Source organism: Haematobia irritans, chromosome 3 (assembly GCF_050003625.1).
Source record: "Haematobia irritans isolate KBUSLIRL chromosome 3, ASM5000362v1, whole genome shotgun sequence".
In the NCBI taxonomy this organism is placed as follows: Eukaryota; Metazoa; Arthropoda; class Insecta; order Diptera; family Muscidae; genus Haematobia; species Haematobia irritans.
In genome coordinates, this window is record NC_134399.1 from 223,493,632 (window position 1) to 223,521,603 (window position 27,972).

The window sequence follows — 27,972 nt, forward strand, 5'->3', positions numbered from 1 at the left end:
TTGTGTTTAGTTTTACAACTCCTCGTTTTATTTCATTAGTTTGTTCCATAAATTACATAAAAAGGTTTCTTCATTTGGTAGTAGTAAATCCTTAATTTTTTGTTTTTTTTTTGTAATTATGCCAGTTTCGAAAAAATTTGCTTACAATCCAAAAAGGTGGAAATAAAAACAAAATCTACATAAATTTTTCTTTCATTACACTAAAGGGAGTGGTGGATTGAGGTGTACATGGGGCTAGCTTTGGGTTTAAATGGTGTAAATAACTTAGAGAAGAAATTAATTTAATTAAATGCTAAAATTGTTGTAATAAAATGAAAGGAAATAATACAAACATTGAAAAATAAATTAATATAAATATTTGATACAAGATCATTCATGCTAACTAAATAAAAATGAAAAGTCCAAGATAAGATTATGATTGAAATTGCCCGAAAATGCAATAAAAAACATGGATTTCCTTTTTGTTTGAATTAGTTTGTGTACGAGTGGAATGGAATATTCCTGAGCCGGCTTAAGATATAAAAAGACATATATGGTCACCCTTACTAATTTATACAAAAATAAATTAATAATAAAAGATCAAAGAAACATTTAACGAACATTTCCCAAAAATTAAAGTGTGAAAATGTTTTTGTTTTTCACATTGAAATCATGTCACAGTTTTGTCTTTGTGTTTGATTGTGTGTCTGTTTGTATGCATTTTCTTGGTTTAGGATTGTTCTGAAAATGTTGGTTATTTGTTGCTAGTTTTCGGTAGGATAGTTTCTAGTCTAGAAATTCATAAATTTTCTCCTTCTTCAGTTATCTCTTGGTAAGCTTTTAATTCCTTTTCATGTGGAATATATTAAGATATCCTGAAAATTGTGTTTGTCTTTTAATGCCTTTAGATTGATTTCTTTTCCTCGGGAGTACTTGGAGATTTGTCGACCTTTTCTGAAACAGGGGATGAAGCTGGACTTGTATGCGTTGAAGAGTTTTCCGATTCGCTCATGCTGTTCTGTAATACGAAATTGTTGGATTGAGTATTTGAGTATTAACAGAAAGTCAAATCGATCATCTTACCCTCATTTGTTTTCTTAGCTTCATGGATTTGCCCATACTCAATAAGCGGTAACGTTCTTTGGCACGTTCACGGATCTTTTCGGGTACCACCAATAGTGTTGTTGTAATGTTTCCAATGAACAACATAGAGAATAATCCGCTCATAACCGATACCTGATACATAAAAAATAATTTAAATAATTTAGAGAGACTGGTTTTCACAACAGGAAAAGAAATATAAATATAATTTGGACATGTTTTGTTTATGATCTAAAACAAAATTGGTCGTAAAAAAATATTTCGCCGAGAGGCAAGGAAGGGCCATAAAAAAGGATTACATTCATTTTTCGTTGCAGTTTGTGGGCTTTGAAACAGAGTCTTCGTTAACGAGTTAAAGCGTGTCGCATGTCGAATTTTGATCAACGAGGTCCCCCTAAAACGCGTATCATTACATAGTTTTGGTATTCACAAGGTTTTATCCACATAGAATTGAGGCAAGAACTGAAGCTTCCGCGCAGGAACAATCCCAATATTGAGCGGAAAAAAGTAACAACAAGGCTCGACAACTTGATACCGAATATCCCGAAATAAATGACTGAAACGATGGAGGAACGAGGCCAAGGGCAGGTAGACACATACAATATGGCGAAAGAGTGAAGTGACATTCTGCATACTCAGGTGTTCTCCGGCCACGGTTACTTTCGAAAGTATCTGTACCGTATGGACTACTCCTGGTAACTGCATTTACGAAGAGGAAGAGGTCACGGATGATGGCTAACATGCTTAATTATGGGCGCAGATTAAAAGAGTCGCCGTCTACGTGGGGCCCACCTCGATATAATATGAAGGCGGTGCCGAGGTGGAAACTATAATGAAGAGGGATTGGTTTTTAGTGGACGCACTGTCAGGTGCATAAATGTTTTTTCTCCCCTTATCCGCAAAATTTGATCGGTTTAAATGATATTATATTCGATGACAACAATATTCTATGACCGCCACTATAACTGTTCTTCTCTGCGAAAATCTAAAGTAAATTTCAAGTTGTAGCAAACAACCAATTCTGAACGAAAAACACTTTTAAATTTCAAATTTATAATAATTAATTTGCTATAATTGAATGTGCTGTTATTGTACTTACATGCCATGGAGCATCCGGTGGATCAAAAGCTAATTTGTATAATGTCCATGCATTATAGGCCTGGAAGGCATAACCCAAGAATAGGAAAGGTAAAAGAAAGCTTAAACCTCTCCACATCCATGAATGGAAACCCTCAATGGTAATGTCCATATTATGGCGTTCGCCTAAAGCCTTTAAACGATATAGGAGACCTTTCTGATAACCGAATTGTAGATATTGGACCATACCTTAAAAACAAGAAGACAGAAATTAAAATAAATCAATCTCGCATTGCTGCTTTATTAAGAAATCAAAGAAACAAGAAAACTTACTGATATATGCATTGAAGTACATAAATTGATTTCGGAACATTTGCCAGTGTTCGCCTTGTGGCCATACCAATAATACACCAGCAGCCACGGTTGATATGAAGTGGTGGGCCCGCCACCATCCTTTAATACGTGAACCATTTACCTTTAATATCGATTCCCGAATGGTTAGTGTGCAATAATACCATACCAATAAGAAAATGTATGACAACTCCAAAGCCCTAAATTTTAATAAAAGAAAAATAAATGTTCACTTTTTTATACTCAAAAACTGTGAAAATAGGAAAAATGGGGCATTGAAGAGCAGTGAGTGCTATCTGCCATTTTACAAGCAGTGTTGCCAGTGTTTTTCTTGCTCTTGTCCCCAAATTATGGTATTTTCGTCCCCAAAAATCCTACTTCATTTTCTATAGACATAAACTTCTGACAACATTTTCTATATCGAAATAAAATTGTTAGAAAATGTTCTATACATGTTTAGGAACGAAAATTTACTTTTAAATGTTCAAGTAGTAAGATTGCGTGGTAGACACCATGCCAAAGTTGGTAGAATTCTACCAGAATTTGTAGATTTTTCGATTGAGAAATTAAATTTTGATAAAATTTTCTATAGAAATAAAATTTTGACAAAATTTTCTATAGAAATAAAATGTTGGCAAAATTTTTCAATTTGAATTTGAATTTATTGAATTTTCAAGTTTCACATACAACAAGATATTAATAATCTTATAATTACAGTATGTGAGTCAAGTTGAATGCTAGTTAACACGATGATAATAAACAAGGAATAAAAAATAATTATAAAAATAATAATAATAGACAAAATAAATATTTAATTAAAATAAAAAACAATTGATACAAAATTTATGGGCAAAAACCAAAAAAGTAAATAAATGAAAGTAAAAACAAGAAAAAAAATATTTATAATAATAAAAACAAGAATTTTAAATTAAAAATAAAAATTAAATAAGAATAAATTTAAAAAACAAAGTTAAATTTAAGAACTCAAAAAAGACAATAAAAAGCTACGATAAGTTTGAAAAATAGTTAAAAATTTATTTTTTAAAGGTATTAGCGTCGCCAATGAATTGGATTGATGGAGGTAATGAGTTCCAAAGACGGGTAGCAGTATTAAAGAAATGCCATTCAGACACTAAGAGTTGGTACTGTTGTGGTATAATCAACATTCTTCTGTTTGTTCTTCCGAATCGTAATTTGCTGTACAGATAAACAATTTTGCGCAGGAGGATTAAAGTTCTTATTTTCAAGAGTTGGGAGAAGTCAACGCCATATAAGTTACTTTTGAAATTAGAGCAGCTCTCAAAACGTTTGATTCCATAGACATATCTTATTATGGCACTAAATGCATTTTCAAGGCGACGTTTACTAACCGTATCAGTGTTGCAAAATAATTCACAGCCGTAGAGAAGAATTGGCATCAAGTAAGACTTTGCTAGAAGCATACGTATATATTGAGGTGTATAAAACTGAGTTTGACGAAGAGTGCGTAGCATACCAAATACTTTTCCAGCAATAGCACAAATATTGTCCTTCCACGTTAGTGATTCGTTGAAGATGACGCCCAGATTTTTGGAGTTCTTAACGCGTTCAATATATTCACCGTCAATTTTTACTCGCACACCGTCAGATACAACTTGTGTGCGGTTACACACAATCATCATTTTAGATTTCTTCGGATTAATATGGAGATTGTTTTCGTTCGCCCATACACTAATATTATAAAGATCCAGATGGAGTTTGTCAATTCCAGAGGTAAGCTCGTCTCTTTTACAACTTAGATAGACCTGCACGTCATCAGCATAAATGTGAAGATTAGAATATTTCAAGCAGAGTGGTAGATCGTTTATATACAGGCAGAAGAGAAGGGGCCCCAAAATGGATCCTTGAGGCACCCCCGAGCTAACTAGCAATGGTCTAAAAGTTAAATTATTTATATTAACTGATTTAGTACGTTTCCATAAATACGACCGAATTAAAGATAGAGCAGTAGGAGAAAAATTGAATTGGTGTTTTAGTTTTGAACACAGTATATCATGGTTTACGCAGTCAAAGGCTTTAGAGTGATCCAATAGTGTAAGACATGTAAATAGGCCATCATCCATCGCCGCTCGTACATCATCAGCCACATCAACAAGCGCAGTAATACAGCTATATTTTGCTCTGAATCCAGATTGCTTAGAGTACAACAAATTATGTCTTGAGATATAATCTGACATTTGAGAGTGTATCAGTTTTTCAAATGCCTTAGAAAGGTAGGGCAAAATAGAGATTGGGCGATATTCAGTTCCGTCTTTATTCTTCGGTATAGGCACGATTTTCGCATGCTTCCAACAATTTGGAAAAATGCTTGTTGTTATGATTTGATTGAAAATATCAGTAAAAAATGGAAGTAGCAGTGCCAAACACATTTTTATAAATTTTGGTGGAATGCAATTCATACCCACAGCATTAGATTTTACAGATGAACAGCTGTTAAAAACATCAACTTGTCTAATGCACGCAAATTCGAAGTCGGAGTAGGAAGGAAATATATGTGTATTGATTGTTCGACAGGTAATTGTAGGTGCAGTACGAATTGGTAAGCTTAAGAATTTTTCATTGAGTTCGTTGGGATCTGCATTTATTTGTTGCTGTCTTACAGATCCAATCCCAATTTCGCGAATAGTTTTCCACTTTTTGCGAGAATCTATCGCCGACTCAAAACGTTTTTTTAAGTAATTATTTATGGCTCTCTGAATAGATTTGTTTACTTCCGTTCTGAGTGAACGGAATTCCTCATGAAGTTGTGTCGTTTTAAATCTTTTCCAGCGTTTGTAAGTCATATCCCTTTGGTTAATTAATGCTTTGATAGTGGAATTGAACCAACATTTACGAGGTTCACAAGAGCGAGAAATTTTAAGTGGCACTGAACGTTTCAACATTGACTCCAGATTATTGTTTAAGAACATGAGTTTATCATCAGGGCTTTGCATAGAGTAAAGTTGATTCCAGTTTATTTTGAAGAACTCTCGTTGAAAATATTCATAGTTTGTTTTAGCGAAGTTGTAAAATTCAGCAGACTTATATTTGGGTGATGGTTTAACATCGTAAGTCAGAAATATCAAGTCGTGCTTTGAGAAGCAAGGTACCGAAATCTGATCGTACAATAGAGCTTTATTGACGTCATCAACTATGAAAATGTCGAGCAGACTACTACTATTAGAGGTGAAGTGCGTCGGGGTAGACATGTTAAGGTTATGTAATCCAATAGCACTAAACGAATCGATCAAAGTTGACTCTTTCAGGATATTAGAGTTTACATCGCCAGCAATTATTACATCACTGTAGTCCACAACCATATGTTCCAATACATTCAAGAGATCAAAATAGGGAATAAGCTTATTAGGGCGGTAGATGCAGCTAATGAGAAGTTTATGCATGTTCATATTTAATTCGATAAAGATATTCCAGTCTATCATTAGCTTCCGACTTCCTTATAATCTTGTATTTTAAATAGTTTTTAATATAAATGGCAACACCTCCCCCAAGAGATACTCTGTCATTTCTAATAATATTGTACCCAATCATTTCAACCAGTGCGTCCGGCGTGGAGTCGTTAAACCATGTCTCCGAGATACAAATAATATCAATTCCAGATTGCTCGAATATAAATCTGAATTCGTCTATTTTCCTCGTTAGGCTTTGAGCATTAATATGACAGACATTCAATCCCAATTTCTGTTTAGTCAGAACTCGCAGCATGCATTTAACCCCGTCATTAGAACTCAATGTGTTATTTATCATGAACAGAGGATGATGAGTTTGGCAACGCCAATAGTATGCATTTAGGGCACAATATAAGTATAAAAGAAGTGAAAAAGTTGTTAACACATAAGTCGAAAAAATAATAAATACATGGGTTGAGACGTTTTATGAAGATTCGAAGATTGTAATAATCAATCGCAATTTGGACGAAAAAATTGTTCCAAGTTTTTAAGATTTTGTATTTGTATTGGTTCAGTACCAGTTATTGCCTTAACATATATTTGCCCCCGGTATGAAAATGTAGATGCAATATAATTTTGTTTCTTTAACTTAACTTAGTATTTAACTTAGTATTTTAAAGTTCGAGTGTGTAAGATTCTCTTTTATATATATGGCTTGGTTGGAGTCAAAGCCAATGTGCTTCAAACATAGCTGAGATCTGTTTGTTTTTCTGCAGTGGGCAAGCATTCGCAATATATTGTTTCTATCAGAGGGAGTGAATGTTTGAATTAATAATGTAGTGTCCATATATCTATTATCTTTGCTTTTCATGCGATACATTCCTTTGCATAGTGGTGTTGGTATACCTAAAGCAGTGCAGATACTATCGAAGATTTTATTTAGGTTCTCAGATTTACGGCCATTTTCATGTAGCTCCGTTAGGCTTTAACTGCCAGTTAACAGAAAGTAAATTGCAAATATCTTCTCTCCAGTTCACTTTAACTAAAACATTTTCGTCAGTTAAGTTCCTAACTGGCATATGGAATATATATGCAAGATGGCAGCTTCGTTCATTATACGGTTCAAAAGTTGGTTAGTTAACGGAACACTAACGGAGCTTTATGAAAATGGGGGTTAGAATAAGGAATCCCATTAATTCGTAGATCACAGGCAACAGATAGATTTTCCTGTCTTTGTATATGTGACTGTATTACACAGATTTCATCTCGCATGCATATTATTTGTTTATGTTCTTCTTCCACAACAGAGATTCGCTCTTGCAAAGAGCGAATGTTTTCATCTAATTGTTGAATTTGGCTGTTAAGTTTATTTAACAGCTTTGATTCCACTTCATCCAATCTGCTGTTAAAGTATGAGATGAGCCTCTCATCGCTTTCTTGTATCATCAGTTTTATTTGTTGTAACAAACTCTCCTGAGATGTGGGCATTGTTAATCGTGGTGTCTTAGAGGTTTTCTGCAGTGCTGCCGCTAGTGAAAAATTGAGTGAAGTAGATTTTGGAAAAAAGTGGAGTAGATTGAATAAAATTGAAGTAGCATTCATTTTTGAAAACAAAGCAATAGAATTCATTTTATTATACCCTCCACAATAGGATGGGGGTATATTAACTTTGTTATTCCGTTTGTAACACATCGAAATATTAGAAATATTATAGAAATTTGGTATATGGTCTCTAACAACTATGCAAAAATTGGTCCACATCGGTTAATAATTTTATATAGCCCCCATATAAACCGATCCCCAGATTTGATCTCCGGAGCCCCTTGGAAGAGCAAAATTCATCTGATTCGGTTGAAATTTGGTACGTGGTGTTAATATATTGTATCCAACAACCATGCAGGAATTGGTTCATATCAGTCCATAATTATATATAGCTCCCTTATAAACCGATCCCCAGATTTGACCTCCGGTGCCTTATGGAGATGCAAAATTCATCCGATTCGGTTGAAATTTGTTACGTGGTGGTAGTATATGATATTTAACAACCATGCCAAAAGTGGTCCATATCAGTTCATAATCATATGTAGCCCCCATATAAACCGATCCCGAGATTTGGTTTTGGAGCCTCTTGGAGGAGCAAATTTCATCCGAGTCAGTTGAAATTTGGTACATTGTGCTATTATATGGCCGTTAACAACCATGTCTAACTAGGTCCATATAGGTCTATAGTTATATATAGCCCTCAGATAAATCGATCCCCAATCAAACAAAATTGGTCCATATCAAGTTCATAATTGTATATAGCCCTCATACTTACCGATTCATCTTGCACATCACATATCCACACGTTATTTACTCATAATTTCACAGTTCACGCATTGACACTTGTACAAAGCAAAAATAAAGGGTTGCCATTCCAGCGATGAAAAATAGGGTTTGCATATGTTCAATGATTAAAACCGCTATGTTCATCGTATATGAGGAAAAATTTTAAAATTTGAAGCAGAACAAAAAGTGAAGCAGATTTTTGGAAGAAGGAGTGACGAAGTAAATTTTGTGAAAATGAAGCAAAATACTTCGATTGAAGTAGTAGCGGCAGCACTGGTTTTCTGCAATAGATTTTGTTCTTCTCTCTCCCTTTTAGACGATGCCGTTAATTTCTCTTCGTGTAACTTGTTGTTGTTATGATTTATTTCTGAGAGAATTTGATGTTGGTTGTCACTCTCTCTATAATTCTCCATTGGGTATGTGAAGTGTATGCTGGTATTGACTTCGTTGTGTGAAATTAAATCCAACGATATTGTCAAATTTATAAGCTGATATAAAAAAACAACGACAGAAATCTTCACAGGGAAACGACGAATACCACGTATATATAATTTTGACAAAATTTTCTATAGAAATAAAATTTTGACAAAAACTTTCTATAAGAATAAAATTTTGACAAAACTTTCTATAAAAATAAAATTTGGACAAAATTTTCTATAGAAATGAAATTTTGGCAAAAGCTTCTATAGAAATAAAATTTTGACAAAATTTTCTATAGAAATAAAATTTTGACAAAATTTTCTATAAAAATAAAATTTTGACAAATTTTTCTATAAAATAAATTTTTTACAAATCTTACTATAGAAATAAAATTTTGACATAATTTTCTATATAAATAAAATGTTGACAAAATTTTCTATAGAAATAAAATGTTGAAAAAATTTTCTATAGAAATAAAATTTTGACCACATTTTTATAGAAATAAAATTTTGACAAAATTTTATATAGAAATAACATTTTTGAGAAAATTTTCTATATAAACAAAATTTTGACAAAATTTTCTATAGAAATAAAATTTTGACAAAATTTTCTATAGAAATGAAATTTTGGCAAAAGTTTCTATAGAAATGAAATTTTGGCAAAAGTTTCTATAGAAATAAAATTTTGACAAAATTTTCTATAGAAACAAAATTTTGACAAAACTTTCTATAAAACTAACATTTTGACAAATTTTTCTAAAAAAACTAAATTTGACAAAATTTTCTATAGAAATAAAATTTTGCCAAAACTTTCTATAGTAATAAAATTTTGACAAAATTTTCTATAAAAATAAAATTTTGTTTAAAAAGATTAAAACTATTTCTCGAAAAAAATACCCAAAAATACCAAAAATCCCCAAATTTATGGAAATTCCCCACCAAATCCCCATGTCCCCAACTCAGAAATTTCGTCCACATTCACGAAAAAATATCCCCAATTTGGGGGAAAATCCCCAATACTGGCAACACTGTTCACAAATAATAAATTTTGCAACAAACATATATCAAAAATATGTTCGCTTTCAGGCCTTAAATCAGTTCAAAATTCATATGTGAAAAAAGCCCTCAATTTGGAAGGCAGGGCAAGATTGTTTTAAAATTTTACATTGACAAAGAATATTTAAATTTTAAATAAATTACAAACTAAATTCATACCTGTAGTTAAATATTAAATTCAAAAATGCCAACAGTAGTCCAATAACATTGAGAATCAATTTGAATTTTTCATATTCATCTTTGTACCGTACTTTGTCATTTCTGTTTAGAATCGATACATTTACATCTCCGAGTATAATCTAAAAGAAAGAAAAAAAAGGGAATTGAATTAATTAAAACTATAAACTATATATTTATTATTAAATAAATTTTATTTTTATGCAATAACAATTATAGAAGTAAAATAATCAATATATTAGAAAAGGCAAAATAAATATATACAGTGAGCGTCTAAAAAAGTGTGTGTTTTCTGTTTTTTATTTATACTTTTAATTTTTAATTAGAGCTATAAGTACTTCTTGGTAAACCAAAAACATGATATTTGTTTTGCTTTACTCTAGTCCCTGTCTAAAATTTCGTTTCGGAGGAAAGCGGAACAGGGTCTGTGAACACATTTTTGTAGTCAAAGTCCAGATCGCAGTTTTAGTCCAATCGACTTCAAATTTGGCACAAGCTTATGTTTTGGGTCAGAAGAGAACCCTATATATTTTGGAAGAAATCGTTTCAGATTTAGATATAGCTCCCATACATATCCTTCGACCGATATGGGCTTATATGGCCCCAGAAGCCAGAGTTGTATTATGATTTTCTCCAAATTTTGCACAAGGAGTACAATTAGTAGTATTGTCAAGTGTGCTAAGTTTTATTGAAATCGGTTCAGATTTAGATTGGGATAATATAGCCAACATACCCACATTTTCCTTGTAAAATCGCCACTGCCGAAAAATTGTAAAAATTAATAGAAATCAAATTTTCCTATATCTCTAAACAGAGCTTCCCAACCCAATTTGCTTCGCGCCCCCCAAAAATGTATCAAGTATATACAGTAGTAAGTACGGCTGGGCCGAATCTTAAATATCCACAACCATGAATCAAATATAATAGTTTCCTTTGAAAATTTCAGGGGAGTTTGATGACAGATATTTTCCCAAGGAGGTCAGTTCAACCAATACGCTTCCCACGAATGTAAATGTAAAGATTTTACCTATAAAGACTAGATCATATTCTGAATTTATAACAACCATTTTTTGTTTGAGTTTTAGAGGAATCATAATCATCTCTTGTAAGTGAAAGAAAATGATGAAATAACGCCTTGATTTATAACCTAAAATCTGTGAATTTTCATCCCAATTATTTAAATGACTACCAGAAGTAAAATCGGGAAATTTTGCATTCAGTTTCAAACAGTTTTCATGATCAGTGCGCCTTTTATACCCTCAATAAGTGAAATCGGTATATATGGAGGCCTTACCAAATGGACCGATAAAACTAAATCATATACACTTTGTTATGGGTCTAAAATTCCAGTATATTTTCAATTTGTGGTAAATCGGATAAAAACTACAATTTCCAGAAACCCTAGGAGTTAAATACGGAGTTCGGTGTAATGGGGACTATACCAAAACATGGAAGGATACACACAGCATTCAGCTCATTTAATTGTAGTTCTAGAATCTAGACCCCAAATCGGAGGGCCGGTTTATAAGGGGGCTACATCAAAAACTGTGTATGGTCCTAAAATACCTCTAGATTTCCAATTTCAGGCAAATTGGGTAAAAACTACATATTCTAGAAGCCCAAGAAGTAAAATCAGGAGATCAGTCTATATGTGGCCTATATCAAAACATGGACCGGTACTCACCATTTTCGACACACGTCTTTATGGTCTTAGAATATCTCTAGATTTGAAATTTCAGGCAAAATGGATAAAAACTACGGATTCTAAAAGCCCAAGAAGTAAAATCGGGATATCGGTATATATGGGGGCTATATCAAAACATGGACCGATTCTCACCATTTTCGGCACACCTCTTCAAGGTCCTAGAATACCTCTAGATTTCCGATCTGAGGCTCATTGGGTAAAAATTATGGATTCTAGCAGACCAAGAAGTAAAATCGGGAGATCGGTATATATGGTGGCTATATCAAAACATGGACCGGTACTCACCATTTTCGGTACACGTATTTAGGGTCCTAGAGTAACTCTAGATTTCAAATTTCAGGTAAATTGGATTAAAACTACGGATAAAAGATTTTGTATATCTTGTAGTATGAGAATGAATAAAATAAATATTTTTATAGAAATACACTTTGAATTACTCTTTCTCTGAAATCGACAAGTTCTCTTGCTTAAAGGAATTCGAAATGGCTGTCGTGGAACCTATATTGGGGCTATATCATAAATGCATTTATATAAGCCATATGCAAATCTTAACTGCATACAGAATTTAATGATCATTTCAATACACTGGCTATTAAAGCAAGCTACCAATTATTTCGTGTTTTTGTATGGCTCACTTCGAACAAAGTTCAAGTTTGCTTGTCGTTATAATACTAAACTATTAAATTTAGAATACTAATGGCATTCAAAAGTTCATAATACTTTTTACTTAAGTCTCTTGATTTTAAGTTTTCCTGAAATTACTAATGGCATTCAAAAGTTCACAATACTTTTTACTTAAGTCTCTTGATTTTAAGTTTTCCTGAGAAAAAAAGCTCCATTATATTGTGAAGTATTACAATTCCAACAACGGTTTCGACCGATCCATACACCAATTGGGAGCTACCGTGGTGCAATGGTTAGCATGCCCGCCTTGCATAAGCAAGGTCGTGCGTTCGATTCCTCCTTCGACCGAACACCAAAGAAGTGTTTCAGTAATGCTGGTAACATTTCTGAGGGTTTCAAAGCTTCTCTAAGTGGTTTCACTGCAATGTGGAACGCCGTTCGGACTCGGCTATAAAAAGGAGGTCCCTTGTCATTGAGCTTAACATGAAATCGGGCAGCACTCAGTGCTAAGAGAGAAGTTCACCAATGTGGTATCACAATGGACTGAATAGTCTAAGTAAGCTGATACATCGGGCTGTCACCTAACCTAACATACCCTAATTTATAAATACATTTATTAATTTAAAAAAGAAATTAACCATACATACTCTTAGGTAACGTCCAGATTTTGCGGGTAATGACTGTTCAATTTCATATAATTGTGCTTTTCGTTTCAGAGTATTTTTTTGCAATTCAGCTACTTTTTGTTTTTCTTCTTCTGATTGGCTGTTTTTAAATCTGCAATTAAATGAAAGTGTAAATGATATTAATTGCATAGCAAAACAAAAATAAAAAATATTTAAATTTAGATATTTTAAAATATAAAACTATACGTCTTAATTAATTTTATTTTGTAATACTCAGTGCAGTGATGGAAAAATTATTTACCATTTTTGCAAAATAATTAATATGTATAAGTAAACAAAATTGTTCGCAAATTATCAAGCAGTTAAATTTGTATTTTTTTGTTTACGTTTGAGTTCATCAACCCACAGTATAGGTTTTGTTTTGATGAAGACAAACCTATTCACCTTAACACATACCGGTTTTAATAAAACACAATATTACAAAAATTAAATAACATCCGCATAATTGGGATTATGCCATTGGGTATAAGCTTAAATGCATTACGTGGAACGCAAAACAAAAAAATCCACAATGCCAAAGTAAATGAAAAAATTTAGTGTAAGTGCAAAGGGTGATGAAATAACAAAAAAAAAAAACAAAGGCCTGACTTGTAATAAAACCTAAAGGAAATAATTGGGAGCATATACAAGTGATAGGATAGTTACTGACAAAAATAAAATAAATAATAAGCTTAAGACCTTCGATGTCATAGCTACTCGCACGCAAAGCTGGCAAAATCGCTAAAAGTTGCCAAATCAACCGTTACAAATGTAATTAAAGTGTTTGGGGAACGTTTGTCGACAGCCAGGAAGTCTGGATCGGGGAGAAATCGAAAACCGGAAGCCGCTGAGACGACAAAGAGAGTTGCCGGTAGTTTCAAGCGAAACCCTAACCTCTCTCTCCGAGATGCCGCAAATAAGCTGGGTGTATCGTCTACAACCGTGCATCGAGCCAAAAAACGAGCCGGACTATCGACTTACAAGAAGGTGGTGACTCCAAATCGCGATGATAAATAAAATACGACGGCCAAAGCGCGATCCCGGAGGCTGTACACGACGATGCTGACGAAGTTTGACTGCGTGGTAATGGACGACGAAACCAACGTCAAAGCCGACTACAAGCAGCTTCCGGGACAGGAGTTTTATACGGCAAAAGGAAGGGGAAAGGTAGCAGATATTTTCAAGCACATAAAACTGTCAAAGTTCGCAATGAAATATCTGGGTTGGCAAGCCATCTGTACCTGTGGCTTGAAAAGCAGCATTTTCATAGCTTCCGGGACTGTCAACCAAGAAATTTACGTGAAAGAGTGTTTGAATAAACGTCAGCTGCCTTTCCTGAAGAAACACGGTTGTTCCGTACTGTTTTGGCCGGATTTGGCATCTTGCCATTACGGTAAAAAGGTCATGGAGTGGTACGCCGCCAACAACGTGCAGGTGGTTCCCAAGGAGAAGAACCCTCCCAACACGCCAGAGCTCCGCCCAATTGAGAAATACTGGGCTATTGTCAAGCGGAACCTAAAGAAGACCAAAAAAAACTGCTAAGGACGAACAGCAGTTCAAGGCAAACTGGCTTTCTGCGCCGAAGAAGGTGGACAAGGTGGCTGTATAAAATCTGATGGCAGTTGTCAAGCGTGAGGCCCGGCAATTCGGACTTGGAAAAGCGAAAGCCTAACTGAATATTTTTCATGAATTTTGTACTAATTGAACTTGAAAAATAAATTTAATTTGATTTTTTCAATAAACGATTTCACCGATTTACACGCGTTTTCCCTTGACCAAATTTTGACCGTATCACCCTTTATGGGAGCTATATCTAAGTTTGATCTGATTTCTTCCAAATTCAATAGCGTTCGTCCTTGTACCCAAAAAACACCCTGTACCAAATTTCATCAAAATCGGTTAATAATTGCGACTGGAATCCTGCGAACAATGAATACATGGACAGACGGACGGACGGGCACCAAGCGCTAGATCGACTCAGGAGGTGATTCTGAGTCGATCGGTATATATTTCATGGGGTCTAAACTCAATATTTCTGGCAGGCACATTTTTTTGGCAGATCAAAGTTATTATACCCTGACCACTATGTGGTTTAGGGTTTAAACATGGCAATAAAGTTTTGAGTTTATTTTATTAAGTAACACGCATATGATTTGAAGTTTCTCATAATCAAATAATCTCGCTAGAGACACACACAACATTTTTTCTGATTCAACCATGAAATTAATTGATCCAATTAATTTTTTAATTGAAATGTCTTCAATAACAGAACTGATAGTATCAATGAAACAAATAATTGAACGTCAATTAAAAAATTAATTGATACTTTTTTTGTGATTGATTTTTGTTTTAATTAAAACATTTGTTGAATCAATTAAATTTTTAATTGAATATTTTTTAAAACTCAATTAAGACTTTAATTGGAATAATTTTCCTGACATTTTTTCTGTTCAATTTTTGTAATGTGGATTTAATTAACTATAAGGCTTGACAATGCCTTACAAAGGTAGTGAGTGGCACGTTTTGGAGCATAAGGGAATCTCTAAAGAGATTCGTATTGACTGGTCTGAAGGTTTGGAAAGAAATTTAGCTTTGACACAATGTAGTTGGATCTTCGAACGCTAAGGATCTTGATCACCACATGAATGTAATCCAGGCGGAGTTCTGCAAGAGACCCACTATCGCACTACTGAATTTATCTTTTGAGTTTGTGCCAATTACACTAACATAACAAACACAGGTATGTCCCCCCATATATTTGAGGGTCGATGTACACTTGGGTATCTTTATCAATCGCTTTTTAGTTAGCACATTTATTACATTTGTTATATGAGGTGTTAAGTGCAGGCAACTTGCCGCCACAGCTATACAATTCATTGACTGTGTGTTGTATTGTGTGTCATAGAAACTTAATTGTTTTTGGAAACTTTTTGTATCGTAGTGAACTTTTGCCCCCAAAACGCTAACTAATTGACCATAACATATAAAGCTGTTGTTCTGTTCTTTCTCCGTCACATATTATTTTTTGAACATTGAAGTTGTTTTCATTTTTTTTTTTGTATATATGAAAGCACATATAATTAATTCTTGTATTTTTTGTATTTGTTTCTTAAGATAAGATTCTATTGAAGGGGCCATAAAAATAACAAAATAAAAAAAAAAATTAAAGCATTCGACCATAAAAATGACTTGGTTAAAATAATTAAATGTGTATCCATCCAGAATGTGGAAATATCAAAAGCTATCCATTAAATGTTCTGTCCATAAAAATGATAAGGTGCCAATAGTTGATAGCACACTTTAAGTACATGTTAGAAATGTGTTCGCTTTGTTCCGTACTGTTTTGGCCGGATTTGGCATCTTGCCATTACGGTAAAAAGGTCATGGAGTGGTACGCCGCCAACAACGTGCAGGTGGTTCCCAAGGAGAAGAACCCTCCCAACACGCCAGAGCTCCGCCCAATTGAGAAATACTGGGCTATTGTCAAGCGGAACCTAAAGAAGACCAAAAAAAACTGCTAAGGACGAACAGCAGTTCAAGGCAAACTGGCTTTCTGCGCCGAAGAAGGTGGACAAGGTGGCTGTATAAAATCTGATGGCAGTTGTCAAGCGTGAGGCCCGGCAATTCGGACTTGGAAAAGCGAAAGCCTAACTGAATATTTTTCATGAATTTTGTACTAATTGAACTTGAAAAATAAATTTAATTTGATTTTTTCAATAAACGATTTCACCGATTTACACGCGTTTTCCCTTGACCAAATTTTGACCGTATCACCCTTTATGGGAGCTATATCTAAGTTTGATCTGATTTCTTCCAAATTCAATAGCGTTCGTCCTTGTACCCAAAAAACACCCTGTACCAAATTTCATCAAAATCGGTTAATAATTGCGACTGGAATCCTGCGAACAATGAATACATGGACAGACGGACGGACGGGCACCAAGCGCTAGATCGACTCAGGAGGTGATTCTGAGTCGATCGGTATATATTTCATGGGGTCTAAACTCAATATTTCTGGCAGGCACATTTTTTTGGCAGATCAAAGTTATTATACCCTGACCACTATGTGGTTTAGGGTTTAAACATGGCAATAAAGTTTTGAGTTTATTTTATTAAGTAACACGCATATGATTTGAAGTTTCTCATAATCAAATAATCTCGCTAGAGACACACACAACATTTTTTCTGATTCAACCATGAAATTAATTGATCCAATTAATTTTTTAATTGAAATGTCTTCAATAACAGAACTGATAGTATCAATGAAACAAATAATTGAACGTCAATTAAAAAATTAATTGATACTTTTTTTGTGATTGATTTTTGTTTTAATTAAAACATTTGTTGAATCAATTAAATTTTTAATTGAATATTTTTTAAAACTCAATTAAGACTTTAATTGGAATAATTTTCCTGACATTTTTTCTGTTCAATTTTTGTAATGTGGATTTAATTAACTATAAGGCTTGACAATGCCTTACAAAGGTAGTGAGTGGCACGTTTTGGAGCATAAGGGAATCTCTAAAGAGATTCGTATTGACTGGTCTGAAGGTTTGGAAAGAAATTTAGCTTTGACACAATGTAGTTGGATCTTCGAACGCTAAGGATCTTGATCACCACATGAATGTAATCCAGGCGGAGTTCTGCAAGAGACCCACTATCGCACTACTGAATTTATCTTTTGAGTTTGTGCCAATTACACTAACATAACAAACACAGGTATGTCCCCCCATATATTTGAGGGTCGATGTACACTTGGGTATCTTTATCAATCGCTTTTTAGTTAGCACATTTATTACATTTGTTATATGAGGTGTTAAGTGCAGGCAACTTGCCGCCACAGCTATACAATTCATTGACTGTGTGTTGTATTGTGTGTCATAGAAACTTAATTGTTTTTGGAAACTTTTTGTATCGTAGTGAACTTTTGCCCCCAAAACGCTAACTAATTGACCATAACATATAAAGCTGTTGTTCTGTTCTTTCTCCGTCACATATTATTTTTTGAACATTGAAGTTGTTTTCATTTTTTTTTTTGTATATATGAAAGCACATATAATTAATTCTTGTATTTTTTGTATTTGTTTCTTAAGATAAGATTCTATTGAAGGGGCCATAAAAATAACAAAATAAAAAAAAAAATTAAAGCATTCGACCATAAAAATGACTTGGTTAAAATAATTAAATGTGTATCCATCCAGAATGTGGAAATATCAAAAGCTATCCATTAAATGTTCTGTCCATAAAAATGATAAGGTGCCAATAGTTGATAGCACACTTTAAGTACATGTTAGAAATGTGTTCGCTTTTATCAAATATTGAATTTGAAGTAAAACAAAATTCAAAACAAATAAAAAATTAGTAATCGTCATAACAGATAAAACAGATAGAAGACATATGTTATAGTGAATAATATGCAAACATAGAAAGACGTTGGGAGCAATTCTTAAATGATAGCATATGTTGTGTTCAACCATTTGGTAACTGTAATACCGAAATCTCAACATTTCGTTCATTCCACCAAAAGCTCTTCCCATTTTTATGTAAAAAAAAAACGGAATTAAAACATAAAACGTTTGGATTAATTGTCAGCCAGTCTTAATTTCATTGTATACAAAATCGGAAATCATTTTCATACAGGACTAACTTAGACAGACTTAGACAACAAGACGGATTTAGGAAGAGTCAAATAATCGTATGATTATTCTATTAAATAACAGTAAACTCTACACAGAAACATCTCCTGTATTGCTGGAAGACATACAGCGTGACTCACACGAAGTGTTACTAAGTTCATATTGATATTTCTGTCAAAAAGAGATCACAGATTCATTATATTCGGTTTACTAACTCATTATATTGTTTATAAATCGCAAAAAGCCGTAGGAGTAGACTTAATTATAATTTTATAATTATAAAAATGTTATTCGCAACTGACTATTGTTGGGGACCTCTAACAAGTCAAAGTGTTTGTTTATCATACTACAAAATATAATAATAATAAAAATAAAACTGTAGAAACATTTGAAAAGGTTTGACGTATAATGGATCCAAAGAACTCTCCGTCATAGTTGCAATCAAATAAATAAATATGTGAAAATATTTTTTGTAAAACAAGATGAAAAATAAGCTCAAGGCATTCCAAATTTCCAAAAGGTAAATCATCTTCCAAAAAAGAAAATAAAGTTACGACACGAGCTTCGACGAACTTGTTGAATTTCCGACAGATATTTTCTTTTTATAACGAGACAACTTTCAAAATGGTCGAATTTGAGCCTACAGAGGCCACTTGTAGCAATTTTCCCTCTTAAGTGATGACAAACATATAGGTTCAGTTACCCGTATCATTAAGCAATGAAAGTTAAGGATCAGATAAGGAAAAACATAAGATAAACTAAAACATTGAGATTACTTAAAAAATGATCTACGTCGAATTATCTCAAATCTGAATTAAATTAAGAATGTATGTATATATGTGTATTAGACATGCCCTTATTATTTCGGAGATACCTGAAAAAAATTGTTCTTGTAAGCAGGGCTGTGGAGTCGAGTCAAGTTTGCTCGACTCCGGCTCCGACTCCAGCATTTCTTATTAGCCTCGACTCCGACTCCGGACTCGACTCCAGGTGGTGTACCTGAATCTCATTTTAACAGTATTCCAATTGTAATTTTAATTTACTCTATTTTGCCATATGTGTTTATATGTCCAAAAGAACTCTAATTTTAAATTTTGATACGACTCCACGACAAACCTCATCATTTTAGGAATGTATAGAACTCTACATTTTAATTTCAGGCCAATAAATTAAAATACGACACAATACTATATAGAGACCACATCAAAATATGGGTATAACAACCATCTCTAGAATATATATTTATAAAACCACAAAATTTCAAAAAAAAATTAGGCTTCCAGAAGTTTAAGAAGTAAAATCCTGGTATTGGCCTATATGGACATTTTATAAAAAATAAATCTATATAAAATAGAAACACGAACAAAAAGATACACAAAGTGTCGGGCTAATCAGATTGGCAGAGGTTTAATTTAAAATTACAGCTTCCAAGGACATCGGGTGTATAAGGAGATTTCTCAAGTAATTATGTAGGGCTATCTCAAAATCTTGGAAATTTCCGCATTTATTTATGGATCTCAAATGACTCTAAATTCGTAATTTCTGACAAATCTTAGACTGGGAAAATATTCTTAAAACAAATCGGAAGTTGGGTTTATATGTAGGTGCTATATCACAAAATTGTCCGGTATGGCCCATCTTTGAACTCGACATGCCTGCCAAAAATTCAGAACTTTTGGTTCTCCTGCTTTATTGCCTTAACATTATACCTTTATCAAGAATATATACAGGGTCAAAAATCTATATTTTAATATGTTAAAAATTGACAATACAATTGATCAATTAAGCCCATATTCTAGTAAAACCTAATTTTTATATCACCGTGAAATTTCCAGTACTTCGTTTTTCGTTGTTCGATTAAAAACCCCAATGGAATCTAATTTATCGAAATATTTCTTTGGTTACAAAGATATGAAGTGTTTTTAAAATTTTGTTTCGCCGGAGTCGGAGTCGAGCAAAATTTCTACACTTTGAATGGCATGAAATCCAGTACTTCGTTTTTCGTTGTTCGATTAAAAACCCAATGGAATCTAATTTATCGAAATATTTCTTTGGTTACAAAGATATGAAGTGTTTTTTAAATTTTGTTTCGCCGGAGTCGGAGTCGAGCAAAATTTCTACGACTCCGGCTCCGACTCCAGCAAAATCTTCCGACAGCCCTGCTTGTAAGATTGTGTTGCTTTTATTGTCCTTTTAGTCATTACATGCAGTATTTATTCCCAAAGTACATAACCATGTGTATATAACAAAAGAAAACAAAAATATTTAATCAAATTTAAGAAACTTTTGAATTTTACCAGGCAATATGAAACTTTGAAGATGACTGACGCTAACTTTAACTATAGATACATATGAACCATTATTCTTTGCAGCCAAGCAAACGAGGGAAAATTCAACATCATCCAAGTATATCGCATGCGATCTGGATTAACGAGATTCCTACTGTCCCTATCTACTATCTAGCGAAACCACAGCCAAGGGAACGAGTTTGGAATAGTTAGTGGGGAAAGAAATCAGATCGATTTGAAAACATATATAATGTAGGGATCGGTAAATCGAAAATCGACTATTCGAATTTTGGCATAAAAATCTAAAATAATCGAAATCGATTATTAACCTAAAAATAATCGTAAAATCGATTTTAGATTTTGAACTATTTTTTAATTTTCACTATCAAAAATCGACTTTAATGTTTTATTCATTGGTTTCAATTGAATTGAAATGTACCTAGATGTAAGGAAACGAGCACATATTTCTTAATTTTTATTTATAGAATTCTATTACCAATAGGAATAAAAATTCTGTTTTGATTAAATAAAATATCAAATTGGTGGAAGTGAATCCTTTGTGTTTTTAATTTCCTTGAACTTATAGGGGTTATTATTTGGGAAATAAAAAAAATTATTTGGGAAAATGATATATAAAAATAAAAAATTATTTGGGAAAATTATTCGTACATGTTAAAAATTTTATATTGAATATTTTAAAAATATATTAAACAAATATATGTTTGACTGGATCACTATGTTTTGGCATTTCTCTCCAACTATTGTTGATAACACTCACAAAAAGTCAAATAGATTTCATAAAATCGATTGGTAAAATAATCGAAAATTGATTTTTGATTAAAAGTCAAAAAATCGAAAAGTCGAAAATCGATTATTGGTTTGCACTATAGATCCTTAATATAATGTTCGATTAAATGAAATATATAACAAAGAAACATTTAATTTGGTGCTCTATAGCATATAATATAGTCGGCTACGTTAGACTCACTTTCTCCTTCTGTTTGTAAATAAATACATATGTTGTTAGAAATAAGGGCCGGTATAATATACATGTGTGCAGGGTTCCCACACATACATACATTATGAAATATTTTCATTCATTATCATACGATTTTTTATAGCATTTGTCATAAATTATGCAATACGAAATGTTGATGCAATTCCACATACATATATACAAACAAGTATATGTATGTTTTATAATAAAAAATGAAAAATCCAAAATGTCTTTCAAAAGTTTTTCTAATAATGCTTCGACAACAAATGTTTTTTTAATAGCATGACAAAGCAAATGTGTATTAAAATGATAATGCTGATTAAAATTGGATGCTAAAAGCAAAACATAGTGTGAGCAATAGAATAAACATATCGACGTCATACATCATAAATCATATTTGGGATAAATCAAAATATCTCATATAGAATATTTGTGGATATAAAGTGACGTATGAAACTACGTACATAGTTGTAATTTATGGGAAAACCAACAAAAAGTATACGATTGTTTAAATCATTTCTTTGGAAAGAAGCAGCAAAATCAATTAAAGATTTAGTCTAATACCACATACGCATTAGGCTGGAAATCTATTACAATTGCTTTTGAAATATCTTATTATTAATGCAAATGACTGTTGAAATTTAGTTTAAGTGGATTTTGGAAGTGTAATGTGAATCAGGTATAAACTGGCAAAATAAAAGTTTTTTTTTTTTTAACGTATCAAATATATATAAAAAGGAAACAGTTCCCACTATACAAACAAGTGATTTCAAATTCAAACCATAATAATAAAATACATTTAAAAGTATTTGAAAAGTTATTATTAACAATTCCCCAATATTTCTGGAACTAATTCAATGATTAGACAAATAGATCAATTTCTGTCTAATCAACAATTTTCGATTTAACTTTCGCAAAAAAAATGTGTTTTTATTTATAAGATACTTATTAACAGTTACTTATCACAATTTTTTAAATAAAACTATTTGGCAACTATTTCTAAGAATATGAGCTCTCATGAGCATTAAACACTGATAAGGTAGTAATGATTCAACAATTGAAAGTACTAATCATTTAGTTAGCTTCGAGTAGCGAAAGTATTAATCGATGCAATAGAAAAAAATTAGATTAAAATGTTCAGTTAAAAAAATATAACTTATGCTTTACTCTAAATATTTTAAAGAACTGGAATATCTAGATAACGATTATTGACAAAGTGATTATTACACCTACACAGAAAAAAATATCACCGATATATTTCGAATTAAAATGTTTATTGTATTTGAAAACGTAATTAATTAATAAATTAAATTATGAAATTAACTATTTTATCAATTTCAAAAATAAAATCAATTAAAAAGTGATTAAAAATATTTGCTTATTTAATTAAAATATTAATTCTCCCAATTAAAATTATAATTAAATGGGAAATAATTTGTTTCCATATGCATACTAGAATCTTTAAATGTTGTATAAAAATAATAATAATAATAATAATAATAATAATAATAATAATAATAATAATAATAATAGTAATAATAATAATAATAATAATAATAATAATAATAATAATAATAATAATAATCATAATAATAATAATAATAATAATAATAATAATAATAATAATAATAATAATAATAATAATAATAATAATAATAATAATAATAATAATAATAATAATAATAATAATAATAATAATGATAATAATAATAATAATAATAATAATAATAATAATAATAATAATAATAATAATAATAATAATAATAATAACAATAATAATAATAATAATAATAATAATAATAATAATAATAATAATAATAATAATAATAATAATAATAATAATAATAATAATAATAATAATAATAATAATAATAATAATAATAATAATAATCATAATTATAATAATAATAATAATAATAATAATAATAATAATAATAATAATAATAATAATAATAATAATAATAATAATAATAATAATAATAATAATAATAATAATAATAATAATAATAATAATAATAATAATAATAATAATAATAATAATAATAATAATAATAATAATAATAATAATAATAATAATAATAATAATAATAATAATAATAATAATAATAATAATAATAATAATAATAATAATAATAATAATAATAATAATAATAATAATAATAATAATAATAATAATAATAATAATAATAATAATAATAATAATAATAATAATAATAATAATAATAATAATAATAATAATAATAATAATAATAATAATAATAATAATAATAATAATAATAATAATAATAATAATAATAATAATAATAATAATAATAATAATAATAATAATAATAATAATAATAATAATAATAATAATAATAATAATAATAATAATAATAATAATAATAATAATAATAATAATAATAATAATAATAATAATAATAATAATAATAATAATAATAATAATAATAATAATTGGAATGCCCCTGCGAAAAGACAGCTCCAATATAAATGGGTTAAAAAAAGACAAAACGTTCATCTTGCATTGTATGCAAACGTAATTTTTACATTTAAAAAATCGCCGTCACACAAAATCAAGGAAACATATTGAAAACGTGAATCATTTTTCAGGAAATGAAAAGCTTTTACAATTTTTGCCTACTCGCGTCAATCAATAATTTTCGCAAAAGGTTTAAAGTTGAAACCTGCGAATCCATGTTATCATACTTACATTTACTCGATATGGCTGTAGGAGATTGTATTCTAAGTTATGAAATGAAGTTTCAAAGAAATTAAACTTACAAATTAGAAACGTAATCAAATGTATTAATGTTTTACTGAATTTTATGTTATAATAATGTGTCATTACGGTAATAAATTGTTTGTTTTTTTTCATGGAATTTTTTTAAGTAGCACAAAAGTTCTAAAAAGTTTCTCCAATAAAAGCAAATTTTTTAAGCGACCTTTTTATGTAAATGTTACTTTTGAAAATTTCCAACGGTAACACTGTCTTAGCATGTTCGCTTTGCACAGAAATAGTTACACAGCAAAAAAAAATTGGAAGTTCTTCCAAAGGCACAACTTTAAAAGCACTTCCAGAAGATGTACTCCCAATGATGTTCTTTATTTTAACTACGCAGAATGTTCTTTTAATAAACATAAACTTGGGTTTTTCATACTTTTAATGGGTAACTTTAACTTTTTTGTTTCAAATAGGTTAAAAACAGAGTAAGAATTCATAAAATGGTACAAATCATTTAAATTTTGTCGAAAAAAATGCTAAATCCAATCTGAAAAAATTGCGAATTTTTGAAAATATTTGAGGTCAAACGTTTCCGACAAGCGTTATAATCCATTAAAAATTATAAAAATTATTTATTTGACAAAATATCGCAAAATTTTTTAATTTACATCCAAAACATGGAATTGGGATCACACCTAAAGAAGTGATGCAAATTCAGTGCAACGGCCGTTGAAATGGAGGACCTCCGTCCTATGACAAGCCCATGTTAAATTCATCGCTTCTGCGTCAATTTTGCACCACTTCCGGATCCAAAAAGAACATTTTCATTACTTTTTCGGCGACGCTTTTTTGCTGGGTATTTGTTCTATTCACATTTCAGACAAATATCAAGAAATTTTTTAGCTGTTTTTACCTACTTTCAATAATACACCACATCAATGTTGTGCTGCACATGTGGTTACACATTCATAGATAAGCCAAAAGTATACCGGTATCGCATTGTGTCTTACAAATTCAATGTTCGATCTTATTAGCTATATGGTGGCAATGACCGATACTCTTTATGCACCTAACATTTTGGTAGATATTAATTAACTCATTTTGTATCTATTAAACCATTTCTCTTTCATCTTGCGATAATTCGTAATTATTGCTTTCCGCAGATAGACTCGACATTACATTGTTTACATTAAATGGATCATATTGTGCTAATCTATTTTGAACTTCAAACATTTTCTATAATCGGATTTGGAATTATTTACACGTTTTGTATAGAATTCCACACCCAGATGAGGGAAATTTGTAGCAAAGAGAAATACGGTTGAGTAGTAATTGATCTCTGATCTGCCATGGGGGTTATCATCAGTGTACAAAACTAAATGGTTTATGAAACTGGAATAAAGCGGCTTTTGAGAAATCAAGATTTTGATCAAATATGGATCCCTAAAATACAATGTGTACTAAATGCGATTTGTAAAATTTGTCACTTACTGTTTTAGAGATGCACTGATTTGATTCATGCGATATCGTTGATGTTTAATTTCATTGAAACATTTGTGTTGATGGGAATGTAGTTGTTCCAAGAGCTCAATGTATTTACGATTACACTCCTACAAGGAGAAAATTGACAAAATTAATTTCAAAGTATCGGTGTATCAATTAATCATGATTGTTGACTTAGCAACTTACCTCTAAATCGACAAACTCACGATTGAGTTCGTCCCATTCATTGACCAGGGTGTCAATATTATTTGTGGTCATGTTTTTGCTGTCCCGTAATACGACGACTATAATTGACCTTGTCAATGCAGGTCTCAATCCCAATTTCAAAAGCAAGTCAAGGTAAGAAATCCTATCTAAAATACCCTCTGTTGTACCCAGAAACAGAGAGGGTTAAAATCTCGCCGCTTCACAATCACACACACACTCCAAGCTCAGTCGGTGCTGTTTTTTTTTTTTTTGGTGAACAATTTTTTTATAATTTTATTTTTTGCGTTGTTGGGAGATGACAGTTAACTGGACGTTGTAGCTTGTTGAATAATCTATATTTTAGCAGTAGATGTGTTTCAGACAGACATACAAATGTTAAAACAATTGTTGGTTGAAAACCGACAATCCGATTTAATGGTGTCCAATGTAGTGGGTGGGGGGTGAGGGTGAAAGAAAAACAAGAGAGACAAAAGTAAACCATTAAACACAAACAAAGGCACACTCGCGCGATGTTGGTCTTGTAGACCTACGTAATGTTACAACACGTGTAGGATTAAGTAGACTACTAAAACGTGGACTTTTCTCTATATTTTCGATCGAATAGCAATTTTACGAGAATCTATTTGTCATTACACCACATATTGATGGTCACCCACTTTGTATTTTACCTTCTCTATCCGGCACCGCATACGTCGTCTACACGTCTTAATATCATCGACAAACTATTTTTGCGTTTCTATTGACGCGACGTTGTATTTCTCCAGTACAATTTTTGACTAACTGCCAGACGAGTAGTCTTGGGCAAAATCGTTCACCGTAGTGATTCGGACTCATCGTTCCTTTAGTACAAAGGAACTAGTTCCTTCAAATCGTTCCATCGTTCCTTTTCGTTCCGGACTTGTATATTTGTCATCACTGTCATCTACTAAATACAGACATTACATTGTTTGTTTATTTTGTGTAACGAAGTTCGTGGTCAATTGAAAGATACAAAAATATGGAAAAATTGAGTGAAATTACTTCAAATAGTTTATAGTAATATAAAAAAACTTAAGTTAGTAACTAAATTCAGGAAGCCAAGCTCTTTGGATGGATTTTTGAATTGAATAATACTATACTCTATGCAAAATTATTCATTGCAAGAAATTACGATTTTTTTGTCGTTTGTGAAGAGCCCGAGATGGAATTAAAGATTCTATTAAATAGCAGCATATCAATCAATGGTTTAAATACATACGCGCCAAAATGTATGAATTGGCAAATGGCTCAAACAGAAGTAAAAAAATCAAACTGCGATCCGAGGAACGATGGAGCGTAAATTGAAAATAAAACTAAATGACAAAAGGAACGATGAGAACGAAAGAGATGGAACTAGTGACTGTCGTTCCTTTTAGTGAACCGTTCATTGGAACTAGTTCGTTCCGGAACGACACAAGACTACAGACGAGTGAAGCATACCTTTAAGCAAATGAAATAGTATTGTACCTACCAAATTCTGCTGCTGCGAAAAATGCTGCTTTCGCCCTGTTGATTTGCAAATGAAAACAATATGTAGAGAAGAAACTGAAGAGAGAGCCGAGCAATCTTTATGACTTTTGCGTTGCTTGATTAGATTAAAATGTTCGTAGATTGATAAAACAATAGCATTTTGTGGCTATGTCTGTCCTCTCACCTATTGCGATATGTGGCGTTTTTGTTGTTGGTTATTTGTT

At 31.6% G+C, this 27,972-nt stretch overlaps 1 protein-coding gene across 2 annotated transcripts; it reads right to left on the bottom strand.

The window, feature by feature from the left end:
- LOC142232405 (transmembrane protein 120 homolog) lies at positions 1-27,903 on the bottom strand. Of its 2 annotated transcripts, none has more exons than XM_075303208.1 (9): positions 27,750-27,903; positions 26,240-26,592; positions 26,042-26,160; positions 12,890-13,019; positions 9,896-10,035; positions 2,491-2,708; positions 2,180-2,406; positions 1,063-1,215; positions 1-997 (listed from the first exon to the last, which is right to left on the bottom strand). In XM_075303208.1, exons 2-9 carry the CDS (start codon positions 26,309-26,311, stop codon positions 884-886), a joined length of 1,173 nt encoding a protein of 390 aa, XP_075159323.1. In that variant the 5' UTR covers positions 26,312-26,592; positions 27,750-27,903; the 3' UTR covers positions 1-883. The 2 variants fall into 2 exon arrangements, with proteins under 2 accessions (XP_075159323.1, XP_075159322.1); XM_075303207.1 differs by lacking the exon at positions 27,750-27,903 and adding an exon at positions 26,929-27,665.
- Positions 27,904-27,972: the final 69 nt, after the last annotated feature.